Consider the following 21,128-nt stretch of genomic DNA (forward strand, 5'->3'; position numbering starts at 1 on the left):
ATACTTATAGTGGACTTCGCAAGGCGCTCTATACCAAACTGACTATCTACAAAACAAACAGGTAGTCCTCTACGGACACGAGACCTGGACGATGCTCGTCGAGGACCAACGCGCATCCATCGTTCACACCGCGAAAATAGGATGACTACGGTGGTCCGGACACGTAGCCAAAATGTCGGCTAGTAATCCGGTGAAAATGGTTCTTGACAACGATCCGACGGGAACAAGAAGGCGAGGTCCGCAGCGAGAAAGGTGGATCGATCAGGTGGAAGACGATTTGCGGGTCCTCTGCAAACTGCGTGGTTGGCGACGTGCAGCCATGGACCGAGTTAAATAGAGAAGACTTATTTACTGCACAGGCCACTCCGGCCTTAGTATGAGAAATAAATAAACAAGGTAGAGAACCATTTGGGCTGCTGCCCCCCTATTCCCGTCCGCAACCTTAATAACTCGACCGCGTTCCAACCAAATGGCTTGATTTTTTGTACATGGTTAGTTTCTGTCGATATCTAGTGATGTACAAAAAATCAAGCCATTTGGCTGGAACGCGGTCGAGTTATTAAGGTTGCAGACGGGAATAGGGGGTGCTGCCCAAATGGTCCCGCTCCCTACTTTTTAGGAAATTAGTCTTTTGTTGCTTGTTTTTTACAATAGCTTCAGCTGGATACCAATAAAATCATTTGGAATTATAAGTGATAGTTTTTGGTAATGTTTAAATTTAGAAACAAAGTTATAGGATTGATGCCTCACGTCATTTCAAACAACCATTTAAAACAAATTAAACACTTTATATCAAATAGCAGACTATTTTATTCCCACTGAAAAATATATCAATTTACAACACGCATTGAGCATTATTCACAAATTTAGATGCTTATTGATTTATCCTTAAATGCCGAATTCAATTGATGAACTACAACCAACTCTAAAACCCCGGAAAGCAACGCCATCTCAATTACCTCCACGACCTCTAACATGTTTACCGACACAAGCGCCTCGATTTATCTGTTTTGCTTGCAACCTATCCGGCTTCATCCGCAAAATTTCGTCTACCGCTCCCTCCATGTTGACTGGAAAGTCGAATAATGCTCCCTGATCAGGGTAATCCTTCCGTTCGCTGTTTCGGCTTCCGTAGCCACCACGGCCTGTACAGCCTCTACCACGGTTTACGCAGCCACGTCTACCACGGGATTCACCAGCAATGCCTCGCATCCCACGACCTGATCCTCGGAAGTTCATTTTCCTTGGAATGTACTGTGTAAATGTTTAAGAGAATATAAGCAATATTGAAACACACGTTCACTTTGTGGAGTACTTTTTTTCGTTGAATTTAATTGACACGTTAGAGTACCAACCCTTTCTGGTTCGTTCCGAAGTGTGCCTGTTCAATATATAGCTCCCCGTTCAATATCTGATATGTTCTAATCTCAGGAATTAAATAATTTTCATTAACCCGAACGCAAACAGGGGTTATCAGATCGCTAGTATAGAAAAAAGTTTTCGATTTACCTTCAATCAAGGACAGGGTAAAACCAGTGATGCGCTGATGAAATGGTTTAAATACAGAGATTATCTGATTTTACAAACGAATTCAATAGTTTGGTTTTTGTTTTTCATTTTTTATGTTTCCACGATGTTGCCTGTTTATGATAAACTTTGTAGTCAGCTGCTCAAACTCACTAATAAAATAAATCCATTTTTGCTTCGATTTTCCCATTGTAGCAAGGCATCCAAAAAACATCATAAAATATAATTATAACATCAATAGATATTACGATCTCAACTTAATCGGGAGCACACGCATACTCGCCGGTGTACTCAAAGACCGTGGATTCGGGATCGTAGCGCTGCAGGAGGTTTGTTGGGATGGATCAATGGTGCGAACGTTTATAGAGGTAATCATACCATCTGCCAGAGCTGCGGCAATACACACGAGCACACAGCTTTCATAGTGATGGGAGATATGGCGCGTGATCGGGTGGTAGCCGATCAATGAGAGAATGTGCAGGTTGAGAATCAAAGGCCGGTTCTTCAACTTCAGCATAATGAACGTCCATAGCCCACACTCCGGAAGCACTGATGATGGTTAGGACGCATTCTACGCGCAGCTGGAACGTGAGTACGATAGTTGCCCAAGCCACGTCGTCAAAATCATCATAGAAGATTTGAATGCTCAGGTTGGCCAAGAGGAAGAGTTTAGACCGACTATTGGGAAGTTCAGCTCTCACCGGCTGGAACGAAAACAGCCTACGACTAATTAATTTCGTCGCCTCCAAGAATATGGCCATTCGCAGCAACTACTTCCAAAACAGCCTTCCGTATCGGTACACCTGGAAATGATCACTGCAGACAGAATCACAAATCAACCACGTTCTGATTGATGGATGGCACTTCTCCGACATTATCGACGTCAGGACATATCGTGGCGCTAACAACTGCGCCCAAAACTATCCGTCATCAATAATGTTCGGTACCGACGACCTCCGCCTGAATCGATTTTCTCGCAACAAGTTGCATTCGAAAGGTGGTAAAGCCTGGTTGATCATTATTGAATTTGATAACGATCGACCGTTGCGTTTAAACATTAGGGGGAATGACGGCTTTGGCAGGTTTTGTTCTATTATTGGCAGGGGTTTTTTTATGTCTGACTATGCTCAAGTTTGGCCTAAACATTCTTTGCATATCAAAGAGCATTGTGGCCAAATTTCATAAAATTTGGTCGACAAAAACCCCCCTGCCAATAATAGAACAAAACCTGCCAAAGCCGTCTTTCCCCCTATTAGAAAAACCCAACTAATAATTCACCGAGTGCTGATACTGCTTTTCACGCATTTAGCCAAGACACCAACCTTCATTTCATTTCATTTATTCAGACAATAGATACTGGAATATATAGATGAGTGAAGATAAATCCTCTGTCTCCAAACGAACTGTCAAACGTGTCTCCAAACGAGCATGACGTCACGATTTCAATGAAAATGTTAAGGGCTGTGACGTCATATTCGCGTGTGCACGGTCAAAAAAATCGACTCAGCCATGCTTTCGCTCATCTATAGATTCTACTATCTATAGTCAAAAGAGCATACTTCAAAGTCTTTTGTGTGTAAACTTTTTTAGTAGTGTATAAGAGTCTTCTCCATTCGGCTCGCTCCATGGCTACACGTCGCCAACCACGCGTCGATCGGAGCGTCTTGCGGAGTCCAAAGTATGTACGATTTCCAGCCACTATGCGTCTCCGAATTTCTCTGCTGGTATCATTTTCGATAGTCACCAGTGAGCCCAAGTACACAAATTCTTCTATCACCTCGATTTCGTCACCACCGATGCAAACTCGCGCACACCAACCTTATATGGAGCTAATATAGATTGAAGTACCATTTTCTTAATAACTTCTAAACGCAATGGTCGATCGTTATCAAATTCAATAGTGATCAACTAGGATTTGCCCTCTGTCGAATGCTACTTGTTGCGAGAAAATCAGTGGAAGATTACTATATATACGAAAAGTTGTCTCATGTTTTTCTTAGCTTTGGTGCACACACATACACACGGACAGACGGACATATGCTCAGCTCGTCGATTGGTATATAACACTATGTATCTCCGAGACTTATATAGAAAGTTCAATTTCGTAGTGATAGCCTTTCGGTACAAATTTGTTGTAGGAGAAAGGCAAAAGGTACATCGAACAGTATTAGCGCCATATGTTGGTGTCTTGGCAAAATGCGACAAAAGGCAGTATCACTACTCTGTGAATTAAGTTTTTTTTTTTAGGAAAAATGCTAAGTTCGTTCAGAATACAAAACTTCTCGTTGGACTTCAAATAATTTAATGCTTTACAAAAACCGGGAAAACATGACAAAATGTATCGGAAAAAAACATAATTTTAGTGGCACCCTGTCCATCCTAAGGTGGTGTGTGTTGTGCTAATGGCACAGTGTCCTATACAGGTATCTGGCAACCCCAATCCTACCCCCTACGTTTGACAATAGCCAACATCTTTGAGTTTCCCATTGTTCTATTGTAATTGGGTTTCCCACTGACAATTCTATTTTGTAAACAAACCTCTATTCCGAAGTGATTTTTTCCAAATAGACGAAATTATTTTTCATCATTTTTCAAGAACTTGTGCGAAAGTATGAATGCGAGGTGTATTTCAACAAGAATATTGATGTCTTTAATAAATTTTCATATTTCAATCGGCTCCAAGCGCTCTACTTCGCCAAAATATTGTGATATTAAAAATATATTTTCAATGGCAGGTTTCAACGATTATGATTACGCCTTCATATTAAATTAATCGATGATTTTGATGGCAGATCCCTGGTCCAGGGTCCTATACCTGGGTGCTGCGGATAGAGCCGCTTTTGTGCTCTCAAGCGAGCAGCGGGATATTTTGAAATCAATTCCATAAGCAAAATTATTTTGCAGTTACTTTGCTGTCAAACATTTCCCGCTCTTCGAATTTCTCTTTCCATGCTGCATGAAGGCTCACAAATGCGCGAGACTCTACATGACTTTACGATGGTTTACATACATTCCTGCTCAAATCAGCTGCTGAATCTCGTGAAATCTCGTAACGAGTGCATTTTAGTTACATTCCTACTCATTTTCCACTCGAGATATAATGTGAATATATTTGTTAAAAAGAATGCAAAACACAAACAAAGTTTATTTTTATTTTTTTCCCCAAATAATAACAATACTTATCAATATAAGATCTAAAACGAACATAACCACAATCTTCAATGTTTGGCTCCGGCACAATAGAAAAGTTTGGCTTCACTTTGACAACCAAATCGATTCTATCCGCACCACCCAGTCCTATACTAAACATCTAATGGTAGACCCATTTTAAGACATCACAGATCGACCGAGACCTGCGTATAAGTTGATCCAACAGAACTAGAGACAACCTTTACAATAGACAAATGTGATATATTGTGAATTAGACACGCATTTGTTTGCTTACAGACTATCTTAAATTAGAAGCTTTATTAAACATCATCTGAGGTGTTACAGTATTCTATATAAAAAACGAAGAACAGTATTTTTTACCATCGTTTGCCACCACCGCCTCCACCTCCTCGATTGCCTCTGTAAAATTGGTTAAATTATTAAAATGTACGATATTCAATGATAAAAATCTGAAAGCTTACCGGAAACCTCCGCCGCCTCCTCGACCTCCACCTCCCCGACCACCAAATCCGCCACCTCCTCGACCACCACCTGGACCGCCACGGCCGCCCCGGAAGCCTCCACCACCTCGACCGCCTCCACGGCCACCACCAGGTTTACCGACACGACCGCCTGGTTTCTTATTGTTATCAGGTAGGAACCTTGCCAGAGGCAGCAACTTGGCCGAATCGATAAACAATTTCTGTTTTGCTTGGAATCCATCCGGTTTCATATTGTCCATCAGTTTGATCGACACATAAAAGTCTCGCAAGTGGCCGAAAATTTCGTCCACTTTGCCGATCTGTTTCTCACCCTCCATGTAGATTGGAGCGTTGAAGAAGGGAACATTCTCGATCTCCACTTTGGCTACCAGGTCCTCCTGGCAGGGATAGTCGAAGTACCCCAGCGGTACGATATTCTTCGGTCCGTCGTCCCGGTTTCCAAATCCACCACGATTGCCAAAACCGCCACGGCCTCCACCTCCCCCACCACGGCCTCCACCGCCACGTCCACCTCGGAATCCACCGCCGCCGCCGCCTCCTCCACCACGACCGCCAAATCCACCACCACGGCCGCCGAATCCACCACCACCACCGCCACCCCGTCCTCGGAAGCTCATTTTATTGGGGATTGAGGAAAAACGAAGCTGCTGTGAAAGAATTAAGTTGAAATTAGTCTAAGAAATTGTATAACTATTGACGCTATTGTCTCTTTTGCAATGGAATGAAAACCAAAACTGCATCATGAGATTCATATAACAATTCGTGTTTCAACTGTCTAAGACGAGTTTAGTACTAGCATTAGCATTGAGCAATTCGCACAAATTCTTAGGTGGTACAAGCCTGGAGTATTGTATGAGAGTAGCATCACTTTCATCCGTTACTACAGCTATTGATTTGGGACTAATCACTATCTCTGAGATGGAAGCAATACACTCTCCAATAGTCGAGATCTGTCCTGGTCACGTCCTTGCAAATGCTGAGGAAGGAAAAGGATGGTTCGTTGGACACCTACTTAAGAAAGATGCAGAGAACTCTACGACCTCTCATAGGTGCCACGGGGGGTTTTGGATTTGTTAGTGTGGAAGGTTATAACAGTAGGAATCATTCTGGTAGAACGTGCAACACAGAAAGAACTAAGATAGAAAATCAAAGTAGGAAAGGGACAAGCCTGGAATTGAACACACGACCTCCTGTTTATAAGGCAGAAGCGGTAGTAGACCACCGAGCTCGTCACTACTGTCTAAGACGAGTTTAGTACTTTCCATTTAATTCCACAACGTTTAGTTAACTTTACAGATACGTATTTCGACCGCAACTGTAAGGCCGTCTTCAGAGTCTCGTACTTGACTCGACTTGTCGCGAGACGCTGCAAAAGACAAGTTCTAACTGCTGTTTTGTCCAAAAAAAAACTTTGTGGTCAGGCTCCATGAAAATAATGAAAAACGCACATACAGACATTTTTTTAAATAAAAATATTACAACCTCCTTAGCCGTGCGGTAAGACTCGCGGCTACAAAGCAAGACCATGCTGAGGGTGGCTGGGTTCGATTCCCGGTGCCGGTCTAAACAATTTTCGGATTGGAAATTGTCTCGACTTCCCTGGGCATAAAGTATGGTAACCTGGCTTAGAAACCTCGCAGTTGATAACTGTGGAAGTGCTTAATGAACACTAAGCTGCGAGGCGGCTCTGTCCCAGTGTGGGGATGTAATGCCAATACGAAGAAGAAGAAGATATTATTAAATATTACAACATGGTACATTTTCCATTATTATCCAAATAATGTTCATATATCTAATGTTTTCTCTAACTTCCCTGTCCACGGATGATGGGGTCAACGTTGATAAGTCAAGTGTCTGCATATTGTTAAAATTGTGAAATAATTTGTTCTTTTATAGTACACATTGCTAGTATTATTAGTACTCAACACATTACCGTTAGACGAAAACGAGATGAATTTAATTGCATCCGAGTATGGTTACACTATTAAGCAGTACTGAAGTACGTATTTTAAACCCATAAACATTTCAATTTAACAGAAACGCGTCGAGTATTTTTTGCCAATATATAGTAGAAAATAATTAAACACTTGATATATCATACCTCCATGCAAATACTTAGAGAAGGTGTTGCATGATCTAACAACATCTTCTTGAGTATATGCGGCGGAGGTTCTGGCAGGGTCTAGTACCAGTCTTAACTAACAAAATACTAACACAAAAGACTGGGAAGCAAACGATCATCCATTGCACCAATTGTAGTTCATAGTTCAGTATACAGTAAGTAGTGAAAGTAGATACTGTAGATTTACTAATTTTGCATTATATATGGTGATTGTATCTGTTAATTCTTCTCAGTAATCTTTGTAATTTTACTCTTACTTTTACTGCATGGATCAACGTATAAACAAACCTGTTTCGCTCTTCATTTTTTCGAGTTAGGAAAAAATAAAACATACTCTAATGTAAAGAAAGACAAAGAAAGGACATAGGAGAAGTGACTAAGTGTATTCTGAAAGACAAATAAAATTAGTTGACTACCTTGTAGCACAGTAAATGACCGATAGGGAATGAACTCATGATCTGCGCTAGACGGTAAAACAAGAGATAAAGTCACGTTATAAAGTCACTGAGACCTTAGCCACCTATGTACATGAGAATAGACCATATGATGCTTTCATCCACTATCCTTTTCTCTACATGACTAATAGTTTAACCACCTAAAGTCGTGAGGAGGATCAATCAATGTCTTTTCAAGCCCATCATCGAAATGTTTTGAAATCTTTACTTACTGAATCTAGTTCCGAGACGATGATGTTGCTATGCAAGGTCGTCATAAGTCCACAAAGATAGTATTAGGCGTTTGCTTGGAACATGGTACAAAATATGTAGTTGTTAAAAAAGCAGGCTCAAATTTTTTAAGACTGTTTGGTGAACGGTTCTGAACTTTGGCCCATTTTGGCTTTTCGATTCAGTTTCGACTGCTTTCACTAGATAATTTTCAAAACTTCGGACGATTTTTGATATTCATCAAATTGTAATACGATATTTTACGTTTATTTTTTTTTACGAAAATACGTTTTCATGAAAGGTGTTTATTTGAAATATAAATTCCTATACCATATTCACATCAACATAATTGTATTAACACTGACTCGCGATTGAAAATTAAGATTTTGAACAAACTTTTAAAGCTTCTTTTGTTTGATGGGGACATTACTTAAACGTTATTGATGAGAAAACTACTTCGAAACAATACCACTCACACTGAATACTCCGAACAATATTGAAAGAGACTTTTTATAAGAACTGTTTGGATCAGGCCTTAACAGCAGACTGTAATGACGAATAGACTGATCATTTAGGAGTAAGGATTTGTAAGGGTTACCTTGCTGGACAACTAAAATTTGTAACATCAGACAACTCTAACTGGAAGAATTCAGAAATCAACACGACATACTAACAAATACATTTGTTTAACCGCCTAAATATAAGGGAAGCTCTTTGTGATTTATAATTGGAATCAAAGTTAATAGATATAATCAAATATTATAACCGACATTTCTCCACAGCTTTAATATTCATCATAAAAATATCCCCAAAATGCCCATACTCCTAAGGTAGTGATATACTAGCAGTATATCCCGCAAAACTTAAAACCCCCATGGGTAAGATGTTGTGAAGCCTTATCCTTTAGTCCTTGGTGTATCATGGACGATATGAATTTCAAATTCACATCGGTGACTTGGCCTCCGGCCTCATACATCAGAAAAATAAAATAAATAAAATATATCTAATGTTTTCTCTAACTTCACGCATTGATAGTCTAACAGTATCAGCAGCCTGTTCGATCTAATAGTATTTTGCTGTAAAAAGGCAAGCTAAGACTTTATTTTAAGTAAACCTGTCTTCTTAAAAGGGCCCTCCACTAGAGTGATTCAAATTTTTACATTTTTGCTATTTTTGGCAATGAAATCAATTGATTAAATTGGTCATAGAAAACTTGAACCTCATTTTTCTCGTTTCAGCATTGTTGGCTTTTAAGCCTAAATCATATGTTGCTCGAGAAATTTCGGTAAATTCATAAAAATCCCGGGGTTTTCCCAGCTTTTTCCCGGTAATTCCAAATTCCCGTGTTTTTCCCAAAGTGGCAACCCTGGAATGCTCAATCGATCAAAAGTTTATGCGCATTCTCATATAAGCCAGTAAAATCAACTGAGGAAACGGTTCGAACGATTCCCCAGTTGATTTTGCTGGCGTAAACGAGAATGCGCTCCAAATTTTCGTTCGAAAGTGCGTTCGTGCGTATATGAAGACAAAATTGAAGCAGACCAATTTCCAATGTTGGAGTGTATTAGAAATGTGAGGTACAGTTTTGCTTTTGTTGACTACTCTCCCTTAATCTTTGAAATATTTCACTAAGGATATAAACAAAATTTGAGGTTATGCTTGGTAAAACATTGCAATTTAAAATATCATAAAATTTTGTTCTAATGAAAGCTAACTTGTCTCAGAATAATAGTGAACAGACATTCAAATATAAAATAAGTAGGTATTACTAGAATTTCCCAACGCACTTTTTTAAATTTGAAGATATTTAAATTATTGCGGACTGGTAGGTATCACTTTATTGTTAAATTAAGCTTAGATATACTTACTGTATTTACAAATGATATTAATAATTGAAGACGCCGCCCACTGCAGGACTACAATTAGTCAATATTTTATCACAAATTTAATGAAAAATAACACAAATTTCAGGCGAAATTGTAGAAAAATTACAAGACTGCCATCGGTCGGATTGAGCACATGTTTACAACGCACACTACCCGACAACAGCAGGACAAAACGAGCGACGCCGAAGTTTGACAGTTCGTTCATTTGACAGATGGATGATGCGATGAATTCCGAGTGAGGGGTGATTGGTAAAATTTGATCAGTTTTGCTCACGAAAAACAAACAAAATATGTAAACAATCGTTCCGCGGGTGGAATCAAAAACGCGCTTTTCTTGTGCACATAAAGTAACGTTTTATTAAAGTTTAATTAAAACAGGCTAAAACAACGCTCCAGATATGGCAGAAGAAGAGCAGGTGAATTTCCTACCAGTTAATGATTATTCTCTTTGTAAATGTGCATTTATTTGTATCGATTCGCAGATGCCCATCATTCCGGTGAAGGAACCGCTGGATCTCATTCGGCTCAGCTTGGATGAAAAAATCTACGTCAAGATGCGGAACGAACGTGAACTTCGTGGACGCTTACATGTAAGTTGAAGGGTTTTTCGAAAATTTAAATGTCTGAAAATCAATTCGGTACTCACTAAATCGTTATGAATATGAATTGTGATGCTTCTGAAGTAAAAAATAGATGCTCTGTGATTTTGACTTTTCCCGTCCAAAAAATCCTATTCGCCCTATCGATTCTCCAATTTATTTTAGGTCAAGTCCCGTGTACTTACTTGAATCTTTTTGGACGACCAGAATTGCCTCCGATTTTCAACAAATCCCCAATTTTCTGCTTCTAGAAATGATTAGGTTTCCAGTAATTCAGAAACTCGCATGTACTTCAATGCTTCAAACTTGCAGGGATTTTCAAAATCATATGCTACTCGGAATTAAAAAAAAACATTTTTCAATAAGTTTTAGTCGACACGCTGGCAGAGCTTCACAAAAATGGACATGCAGCTATGCTTGGGACGGCAGCAGAATTGAATACAATTTATCTGGATTTATCCAATATACTTATCATATTTAATATTTTCAAACTTTTCACAATTGTAGGCATTTGATCAACATTTGAACATGGTTCTGGGCGATGCGGAGGAAACCGTAACCACGGTTGAAATCGACGAAGAAACCTACGAGGAAGTGTACAAAACAACAAAGCGTACCATTCCTATGCTGTTTGTGCGGGGGGATGGCGTTATACTCGTATCTCCGCCAATGAGAGTTGGTGGTTAAAGTTCACACACAAAAATAAAACAATTTCTTTATTCACTGGTACCGTATATTTCTTGTTCCTCATTTCGTAGTATATATTTCTCAGACCTCTGAAATCATCTTCACCCCTTTGAGCCCTGCCAGGATGTTACAGGCTGTGATGCGGGACATTTCCGTACGCGTCTCAACATCGGCGCTTCCTATGTGCGGCAGGATAACGACGTTGCTCATCTGCAGCAACGGGCTATCCAATGGCAGTGGCTCCGGCGTTGTAACATCCAGTCCCGCTGCTTGAATTTTTCCCGCCTTCAGAGCATGAATCAGATCGTGTTGCTCAACCACTCCACCACGACTAGTGTTGATCAAAATTGTCGAAGGTTTCATCCGCGAGAAAACCGAATCATTAAACAGATTGGCCGTCTCCATTGTGTAAGAACATGCGATAATGATGAAATCGCTGGTTTCAATAAGCTCGTCGAAAGGAACTTGTGAGACTCCGAGCTCCTCCGCTGTGAAGCATTTATCCGTACGGCTTGTAAACTGGATCTGTGCAGGTTTGAAAGGAGCAATCCGTTTGGCTATTTCTTGTCCGATTCGACCGAAACCGAATATTCCTACCACAGAATTTTTGATACTTGTTCCACACATCCACATGGGAGACCAACTCTTCCATCCGCCCGTGTGAGCTTCTTTGTTAGCTTCGAACAAGCGACGAGCCGTTGCCAGAAGAAGAGCCACCGTAAGCTCCGCCGTTGAGTCTGTAAGAACATCCGGTGTGTAACCAATACGGATTCCACGATCACGACATTCCTTCACGTCAATATGGTCGAACCTATTGTTAGGGTCAATGGATAAATTATCAAACGTATGACTGGATATGTACATGCAATACAAAAAATGCTTTGGGGGTATCGAATTTTATCACTTTCTTTCCCTCTGGATACTCACCCAACAGAAATGGTCGCCACAATTTTTAGACTTGGCCCGGCTTGATCTAATAGTTCTTTGTCGATACGATCGTTCAGCGAACAAAAAATAGCATCCTTCCCGGCTACATTTTTGAAGAATTCATCTCTAGGTACTGGATAGGCTTCATCCCAAATCGAAAGGTCACATCTAATCAGTAGAACATATGTTTTCACAATCATCCATCAAGTTCAAGAGCATGGTGGTTTCTTGTCGTATGTACTCACTCTTCCTTCAGCAGATCCATTCCGATGCGAGCGTAATCATTTCTGGTGACGTAGACCTTTGGCTTCATGCTGAGATAACCGTAGCAGTATGTGCGAATTGTTGTGCCCAGCGGGAAAATCACAGGTTTTGGGACGAAATTTTTTAGCAAACCGAAGGACAACGCACTCCTTCGTAGGCCGATTGCTCTGGAAAAGACGTTCATTCTCACTCAGCTGATTGTACGATGTTTTGTTTGGGATCGATATTATTCAATGAATGGGTTATATACAACGGTGTTATATGCATGCATAACTTCGCATGCCACGAACACATGATAACGGTAAATGGAGTACACAAGTGAACAAGCAAAAAACATCGCAAAGCTCGTCGACAACAACAGTTATGTTGTGATTGAAACGTTAATCTTTTTGACAATCCTGGAAAGCCGGTTGTGTTCACGAGCACGCAGATTCTTTGTTTATTTTCATGAATCGATTTGGTGTGTTGTCAACAATTTGCCGCTTTAGTACTTGGGGAAATCCGTCCAGAACGATGTCCGGTAAGGCGAAAAGTTCCAAGGGTGGCAAGAAGGAAGCATCAACCGCAACGACGACAGTTCAACAGGGTCCAGTTTATTTAGATGTGAAAACAGGAAACGTTCTCATAAAGATTCAAGCGAAGCCGGGAGCTAAAACCAACGGAATAACGGACATCGGAGAAGAAGGCGTTGGCGTTCAGATTGGTGAGTAGAATGTAATTTTGTAATTTAGGCTGACCAGTTCATTTCGGTGAAAAAAGGGGCCAAACGCGCTTGCAAAACGGGACTTGTCAAAAATAATTTCATTTTCATGATGTACAAGGGGGTCGCCGGGTCAGGTCACCAGCGTAAATCCGAGAACTTACACTTTCCATAATACACCGATGGAGCCCTGCTGCTTTTAGGTTTTGCGGGATACACGGGAGGTGTATTTTGCCTAAGGTAGTAGGATGGGGTGTGGGGTTTTATTAATCACTAGCAGACCCGACGAACTTCGTTTCGAATAAAATTGGTTTATTCTCTGATTACTTCTCGAGTTGTGAAGAAATTTGTGTTTCATTTGTATGGGAGCCCTCCTTTTCAAAGGGGGGAGGGGTCTCGAACCATCTTAAGAACCCTCCCCGGTCCCAAAAACCTCTGCATACACATTTTCACGCCGATCGGTTCAGTAGTTTTCGAGTCTATAAGGTTCAGACAGACAGAAATTCATTTTTATGTATATAGGTAGAGGAAGATGGACGCTATTGGGAGAATTTTAATTAGCATATAGTGAATTCAGATGTGATTTACCTTGCTTCTATTGTATCCTTGTTGGATATTTTCAATAGTTTTTAATTTCGTCTCACCAGGCAATAATGTGTATCTGAAACTGCTGGTATCGTGTCAGTGGTCACCAACCCGTGAGCAACTTGACGGCTCCAGTACATTGTCAGTGTACCCCGAAAAATTGGTTCAGGTGGTTCTGTCAAACTTACTTTTATCGGGAGCATCTCTCGATTATGGCGTAAAAGATTAAAGATAAAACTAATTTTATTTCTTTTATTATTGTTAATAACACAATTTCATTACTCATTGGTTATTTTGATATAGGCTCATATATTAAAGTACAAAGGTGCTGGGTGCCTAAAAATATAGATATGTGCCCCCAAATTTTGCTTCAATAAGTCCAGTACAAAATACCGTGACAAAAATCATTCAAACTAGAATTAATATTAGGAAAGAGGTGGTAGCTGATGATCCTAAGATGACCGACTAAAGGTTGTAGGAGCGATTGCCAAAACAAATCAAATTGCGGAAATTTATAAGGATTTCGCAGATAGAATATGTTATGTGAAGTATTAATGGGTGAACTGGGCTGGAAATACGGAGGAGGAAATTAACGTTATTGGACAAATGGGCACGGGAAATGTCGCTTTTTAAAATAGCTTATAAAAATCTAATTCAAAATGGATGAACCAAAATAAAGCCTCATTCATATGAAAACAGACAGTATAATATATTTAAATTAGTGTTTGTAATTTATATTCTGGAAAAATCTGAACTAGTCGGACTAATTAAAAGCTTTCTTTGAGGTTAAAGTCACCTAAGGTGGGAAAAATTTCCGCCGGATGTTGGTGCCCGCGTCCCCGTGTATTTTGAATGGTACCGGGATTATGATTTTCCATGCCCAATTTCTAACAATTCGTGCCCAACATCGCATAATATGTAAAAACACGCGGGAAAAAAAATCGCAGACCAAATTCCTGAAGTGTGGGGCTACATTAACATGAAATTTTGGGTTGGAAATTTTCTCGACTTCCCTCACGCAAAAAGATGTTACAGTTGAAATTATCGTACCGAGAGGATTAATTTAAGAATATGCACCGACGATTTTCTGCAGGTAACAAACCCGTTTGATTTTATCATTACGCGCTGCTTCACTTCCAGTGAAAATAAACTGTGGTGGTTAATTATTTAATTAAAATGACATATCGATTTAAATACTCTACAAAACTATCCTTCGTTAAGAAAATACCACGAAGAAATATGTATAATTTTATGAGAATCTTTATGACAAAGAATAATCATTCATACAGCTATTAAATTTAACTTCTTAGATTCAACTATTGAAACTGCATAGATCAGTGGGAACTCGTTGTCTAAAATTTTTATTAAATGGGCGATATATAAAACAAATTTCGTTTTCCAAAGCGACAAATTTCAACATTTAAAGCATTGGAAGTTTTGTTTAGAATCTAATAACCGTTCCGTTCCGTTCTTTGGTGACAACAAATGACGAAACAAAAAACATGGTTTCTATGGAGAAAAAGAGTGGCGGCGGTGTAGGATGACCCATTGTTTATGTTTCGCAGCGCCATCTGCGATTTGCAAGTGGGTACGCGAAACTAAGGCCAAATGACAAGTTGTGGGGGAGTTGGTGGTCACCGGCCCAAGAAATCGAATTCATCAGCCAGCTCGATTTCATCAACATCGATAGCAAATCGATCCAGATAATATTTTCTCCTCTAATTACATCCTCTATTGTTAAGGGTTGTAGCTCGTAACGATTAGTTGATAATGCAAAGGAAAGAAAAGAAAGAGGGTGATTATTAGTATTGAAAACATGCAGCATGCATGTGAGAAGTTCATTGTGATATTCTCACGACGATTATTTACAATAGTGAAAATATGTATCTGAATGTGTTATGATTATAGACAACTATGTTTCCGAGTACTCTGATTGATATCTGAACTAATTTCAAAATGAAAATAATATGATGTGTGTGTGTAGTCTCGAATTAGTGACAGTGCTATATAAAAGGCAAAAAAGGAATAATCGTTAGATCCTCGGATCCGTGATTGCAAAACGATATTGTCCATCATAGCACGATTTAAGCACGAACTCTGTTTGTGTGTAGTACGAACAGATGCTGTTGGCTGCGTTTCTTGACGGATGAGTTAGGACGTGTACAAGTACATTGGCCATCTCCATCTAATGGGACCCCTTTTCTATTCTTCAAAGTAAGGAAGTTTTCATTCTGGAATGGGAGATATATGTGTAGTACAGAAAATAATGTAATCGCTTCTCAAGATCGATCGCAGTATCGATTCCTAGTGGCACCACTAGTGTGCATCTTTCTCTGAAGAGTAAAGATACATTTAAGCTCTGAGACTTGACAGCATTCAAGCTGATCACAAAGTTGTGCCTTTGCCCAGGGCAAAACGGGACTTGTCAAAAATAATTGTGATGAAATTTAAGAGCTGTGGAAATTTCAAAATTTATGAGCCTAATTTTCATTTTCCGTGTTAGAAATTAGAAATATTTTAAAGTGTATCATTCATCACCATAACCTTCTATTGTATTGTATAAAGTTAGTTGTGGAAAAATACTTAACTATAAATATTTCACTTTTCTATGGGACGCGGACAAAACACGAAGGAATAGAAAATTACGCATCTTTCATTATAAAAACTCAATTCACCGAGTAGTGATACTGCCTTTCTCACATTTAGTCAAGACACCAACCTTATATGGCGCTTATATTGTTCGGTTCGAAGTACCATTTTCTTTATAACTTTCAAACGCAACGGTCGATCTTTATCAAATTCAATAGTGATCATCTAGGCTTTGCCCTCTGAAATAAAACTTGTTGCGAGAAAATCGGTTAAGGATTACTATAATATGAAAAGTTGTCTAATGTTTTTCTTAGCTTTTGTGCACACACATACGCACACACATACACACATACATACACACGGACAGACAGATATGTGCTCAGTTCGTTGAGTTGAGTAGATTGGTATATAACACTATGGGTCTCCGGGCCTTCTATAAAAAGTTCGTTCTTGGAGTGAAATGATAGCCTTTCAGTGCAACTTTGTTGTACGAGAAAGGCAAAAAAAGGAATTTTGAATTTTTATTTTAATCTAATCTTAGACATGCGTTAAGGTTTTTCCATTGACTATTATCAAAACTTTTCCAATTTGAAAATAACAAACAATAGTCAAAGTACCAATGTAATCATTTCACAGTTCTTTTTGATCGAAATTGATTTAATGAAGATAAAACTAGCTTCACACCCGGAAATCTTGTCAATTGATTTTTTTCCCAGTTGCTCCCAAAAAAGCTGGACTCATGCAATTTCGTCGGAAAGGTAAAAGATTCTGGCCAATTTATAGCCTGCTTTATAGCTCGGACTCTCGGAGATTCACTCCGGATTGTATTTTAAATCGAGCCGAATTTCTAATTTTTCACGGAATCCCATAAATCTCGTCCACACACATGGGAGCAAAATTTGCAGACAAGTTCCTGATGTGTGAACTAGCCTTAAAGTAACGTGGGGACCTTAAGTTTAGATTTTAATCCGACCAAGTTTTCCTTCGGTTTGAAACTGCCTTAAACTCGATTTTGCTCAGTTGATTTATAAATTATTTTTTTCATGCTGTCTTTTTTTTTTACAGTGGATGATTTGGATAATTCGAAAAGAATCAAATGATTGAACAACATGTAAAGCAGATTTGAAAAAAAAATTAAGTACCTACTTCGGAAGAACAAAAAAAAAATGGAAAATAACCTTAAATCTAAAAATTTGAAAGTTTGTCCCTGCGCTTCATATTATTGACGTTTTTAAGGAAATACTTGTCTGATTTTAAGGAAATACTTGTCTAGCAAGTTACAATTCAAAAAACACTTTTTTTGCATGATCAATGTAAAATCATTGAAAAAACGGGACAAATTGAGATTTTTTCAGATTACAACGGGACAGCACAAAAGGGTCTAAAAAACGGGACTGTCCCGTTAAATACGGTATGTGTGGTCAGTCTAGTAATTATGATTTTATAGCTCAAAATAATTTTCTTAACAATTGTAAAGTGGGGGGTTCAATCAAAGGTAATTGCCTATTTCCGGGGATAAAACCACCCGACTTGGACGTTAATTTACAATGTTATGAAAACTCATATGTGAATATGTACGTTATGTGGAAGATATTGATTTGGAAAATGTATTGGAGGTAACCACTTTCCCTTCGATGGGACTCGAACCCATGACCCTACAGTACGCTAGACTGGTGCTTTAACCAACTAAGCTACGAAGGACCTCCGTCGGCCTTCGCAACCTAGCGGCTACTGAAGTGACCAAACGTCTGATTGTGGGCAGTGGTTTGCTACTCCTCAGTAAATGAAACGGAATTTGCCTTCCGAGAAAACTGAAAGATCTGGTTAGTTAGTTAAATCAGGATGTTGTTTACCTGACGGGCCTTTGGTAGATGCTGCTGTTCGTCGAGGTTCTCGTCCACACCACGTCAGGGCTCAGGATGGTGGCAGTGGCCCTCTAGCTCGTCGTAGAACCAGATGACTCCGTTCCGTTTGAGACGGTGTTGCCCCACGATTGGTGCTTTGCGTTAGGATCTTCGGCGATGATGAGCTGCCCCTGTTGCCGAGTGAGCTTGACTATATCCCTTCGTAGTTCGGCCGACGTGCCGTCGTCGACTTTGACTTGTGTGGGACAGTAAGCCACGAAGAACGTGACGACTCCAACGGAGGACTTCCACTCCAACGGCTTCGATTATTTTGAGCTTGAATTCCGCAGCAGGCGACTGGCAATGTTTCTCCGCAAGGCGATTGCCATTCCTCCCCCTCTGGAGCTTGTTCGAACGAACCTCACCAGCCTAAAACCCAGAATTGTTGCGCTTACTCCTTCTCCTAAAGGAAATCGCTGAGCTCGACGATTTTGCTCTTGAGCGAGCAAGCGTTCCAGTTTACCAGGCTCAATCTAGAAGCCATTATCAATGACGAAAAGGCCCAAAGTATAGATCTGATTGATCCGGGATTTGCAGTTTCGAAGCCGAGCTGCAACTTGGCTCTATATCGGAGCTAGCTGCTCCGGGGAGTAAAGGATGCTCATATAATTGCCGGCGGAAACCAGAAAGAAAAGCTGGTCGCGATATCTCCTCACCTTGTCGTGACGAGCGATCTTGTGGCTTCAGTCCGCAACTTTCGAGCTCTGCTTGGACCTCTTCCATCTTCAAATCGTGGAGTCCTCGCAGCAAAGCCTTGAGCGGCTTCGTGCCGGAGTGGTCATGGGGATGGCATGGGGATCGAAATCCGCTGTAAAATTTTCTTGATGTGTAAGGTACCCTTTACCAGCCGTCCCGGAAATCATCTCACATGATGAATCTGAAACGTCTAGAGACTCTATGGAAATAGGATTTCTAGAAAACGAATCGGGCACAAATTCCGCTCAGCTGTTTCGGGACCCAGAATGGTGTCGAAAATTCATTGATTTGGAAAAATGACCATGACGCCCCACTCTAATGTCTAATGTATCGCCATTGTCAGAAGAGGAGAACGGTTGATTGTGAATCTATTTAGTAGCGAATTAGATGATTGCAGAGCGTTAGCATTGAAACGATTTTTGATGGTGAAAAAAATATTGTTTTGATCACAGTAGGAACAAGTGACAATGGGTTATTGAATAAATGGTCAGTTTTTGACGGCTTAATGATAGAACTCAAACCAAATACCAAATTGTTTGTAAGGGGCCGTACACTTATCACGTAATGCATTTTTTCTGAGTTTTTCAACCCCCCTCTCCTCATGCAATATTTCTTCATACATAATAATTTTTAATTGAATGTAACGGAAAAAATGATCTTTCCCCAGAAGACCTTACGTAACTGTTGTACGACCCCTATGCAGATAGTCAAACACAGAACAATGCATTTGATCAAAAGATATTTTAGTTACTAGATAAAGATTGTCGCTTCGGTTCCCTTTGTTCTGCTGCCCGGAACATGTTGGGTACCAAGCTGTCAAATCGTATGGATTTTCCTTCTTTGACATTTAGCTCCCCTATCCTGGCCAGCAAAAAATGTTCCGGACAGCGACGACAGCGACAATCTTTATCTAGTAACTAAAATATCTTTTATTTGCTTCCATTATTTCTCTATACAGAGCGTAAAAAATTGGATAACATTTCATTTTCCTTCAGCTGCACCCCCCGTTGACGGCGAAGCGAACACCGAGCTGATAAAATACCTGTCGAAGCTTCTGGAGCTACGCAAAAGTGACGTTTCGCTGGACAGAGGTTCAAAGTCGCGCCAGAAGACAGTCGTTTTGGAGAAGGGCTGTCGAACACCGGAACAAGTACTGGACGTTTTTCGGAAGGAGGCAAACGCGTGATCTCTGGTTGGATTGTAGTTATAATATATATATTTCCCCTTTCGCTATGTTTTTTGAAGGTGTGTGTATGCTGTGTATATTTATATTCTTTCTGTCGCTCGTCTGAGGATAAAATAGTTTTAACAGATAATAAACGACATAACTGAATTGGAGCTTTTGAAAATAATAATGCTTACCAGAACAAAAGTAATTTCTGCTCGTTTTATCATCCTAACAAGAGTAAAGATTTGCAAAACTATTCACAGTCATGTGCATTTTCCTGTTCAGATGCTTGTATGTCCGAGCACAATAAAGATTTCAACATCCTGATAGACTAAATATTTAAAAAATAATACATACCTACATTCATTTACATTAAACATCGACAATTTCCTCCTAATAAATATGCATTTCGGCACAACATAAAAATGGAGACAGAGTGAAAAATGTCTATCATATTTTTGTTGTTAGCTTAACGTGTTTTGTACCTACTCACAATTTTTAACTAAATAGGTTATCTCGCGTGTATTGCAGCAAATAAATTCACGGTGTCAAAGTTACAACTATTTTAGTACTTGTATGAGTCTTGGTGATAAGTTTTAAATGTATAATAAAATCAGGTGGAATCGTACAGTAGATTCAAAATAGTTATTGCAAAAAAAGACAAATTACATCATAGTTATTCACCTGTCTAAAGTATTTCACTTTGACACCGTGATTGCCCCATCTACATTTTAACGTCAGTGCTACAATTCAGTACCACATTCTCTCCAATTGAACCGAATAAAGCATCGCCAACCTATCTGATTCACTTAGGCTCGCTATAGTTCACGTTTTCTGCAGTTCTAGCACTACTCGTCACTATTAGGTGGCTCAGTCCGAATGCTGGAGCTGGTAGGTGAGTCTGTTGGAGAGAATTGAATGGAAGCCGTTTCCCCACAAATTATTTACCAGTCCCCAATTTCATGACAGGTGTCCAGAATGCAAGCATGTTCGGGTAAAGTACACGGAATGTACGTAAAAGGAGAGAGAAAAGAGAAGACCAAAAAAGTTGCCTGATTAGATTGTAAGATGGGTTTCCATGATGACGACTACTTTGGCGGGAAGGGGAGATGCCAGCTCTTCCTTTCCGAATCCTAAAACTACTTCTACAAAGGTA

The 21,128-nt window shown here is 39.8% G+C and overlaps 5 protein-coding genes and 1 long non-coding RNA gene across 9 annotated transcripts in view; 2 read left to right on the forward strand and 4 right to left on the reverse strand.

Moving 5' to 3' along the window:
• Positions 1–786: 786 nt before the first annotated feature.
• Positions 787–2,659, reverse strand: LOC134227512 (uncharacterized). The gene is made up of 2 exons (XR_009983689.1): positions 1,316–2,659; positions 787–1,254 (listed from the first exon to the last, which is right to left on the reverse strand). It is a non-coding gene; the product is annotated as an uncharacterized LOC134227512 (long non-coding RNA).
• A 2,300-nt stretch (positions 2,660–4,959) lies between these two features.
• Positions 4,960–10,004, reverse strand: LOC134219381 (H/ACA ribonucleoprotein complex subunit 1). Of its 2 annotated transcripts, none has more exons than XM_062698104.1 (3): positions 9,836–10,004; positions 5,160–5,824; positions 4,960–5,097 (listed from the first exon to the last, which is right to left on the reverse strand). In XM_062698104.1, exons 2-3 carry the CDS (start codon positions 5,795–5,797, stop codon positions 5,055–5,057), a joined length of 681 nt encoding a protein of 226 aa, XP_062554088.1. In that variant the 5' UTR covers positions 5,798–5,824; positions 9,836–10,004; the 3' UTR covers positions 4,960–5,054. The 2 variants fall into 2 exon arrangements, with proteins under 2 accessions (XP_062554088.1, XP_062554087.1); XM_062698103.1 differs by having other exon boundaries at positions 5,160–5,827; positions 9,836–10,003.
• Positions 10,005–10,113: 109 nt separating this feature from the next.
• Positions 10,114–11,186, forward strand: LOC134219383 (U6 snRNA-associated Sm-like protein LSm3). Its single transcript, XM_062698106.1, has 3 exons — positions 10,114–10,269; positions 10,336–10,443; positions 10,960–11,186. Exons 1-3 carry the CDS (start codon positions 10,252–10,254, stop codon positions 11,137–11,139), a joined length of 306 nt encoding a protein of 101 aa, XP_062554090.1. The 5' UTR covers positions 10,114–10,251; the 3' UTR covers positions 11,140–11,186.
• LOC134219380 (glyoxylate reductase/hydroxypyruvate reductase) lies at positions 11,163–12,621 on the reverse strand. The gene is made up of 3 exons (XM_062698101.1): positions 12,312–12,621; positions 12,067–12,234; positions 11,163–11,950 (listed from the first exon to the last, which is right to left on the reverse strand). Exons 1-3 carry the CDS (start codon positions 12,512–12,514, stop codon positions 11,221–11,223), a joined length of 1,101 nt encoding a protein of 366 aa, XP_062554085.1. The 5' UTR covers positions 12,515–12,621; the 3' UTR covers positions 11,163–11,220.
• Positions 12,622–12,703: 82 nt separating this feature from the next.
• Positions 12,704–20,137, forward strand: LOC134219382 (UPF0235 protein C15orf40 homolog). The gene is made up of 2 exons (XM_062698105.1): positions 12,704–13,033; positions 19,800–20,137. Exons 1-2 carry the CDS (start codon positions 12,778–12,780, stop codon positions 19,988–19,990), a joined length of 447 nt encoding a protein of 148 aa, XP_062554089.1. The 5' UTR covers positions 12,704–12,777; the 3' UTR covers positions 19,991–20,137.
• LOC134219379 (Golgi-specific brefeldin A-resistance guanine nucleotide exchange factor 1) overlaps positions 19,993–21,128 on the reverse strand; it is a 29,044-nt gene continuing 27,908 nt past the window's right edge. For all 3 annotated transcript variants that reach the window (XM_062698099.1, XM_062698098.1, XM_062698100.1), the window contains exon 11: positions 19,993–20,873. In XM_062698099.1, coding sequence (XP_062554083.1) covers positions 20,821–20,873 — 53 coding nt within the window. In that variant the 3' untranslated portion in view covers positions 19,993–20,820. The remainder of the gene's footprint in view (positions 20,874–21,128) is intronic.

The sequence above is a fragment of the Armigeres subalbatus genome, chromosome 3 (assembly GCF_024139115.2).
Source record: "Armigeres subalbatus isolate Guangzhou_Male chromosome 3, GZ_Asu_2, whole genome shotgun sequence".
NCBI classification, from domain to species: Eukaryota; Metazoa; Arthropoda; class Insecta; order Diptera; family Culicidae; genus Armigeres; species Armigeres subalbatus.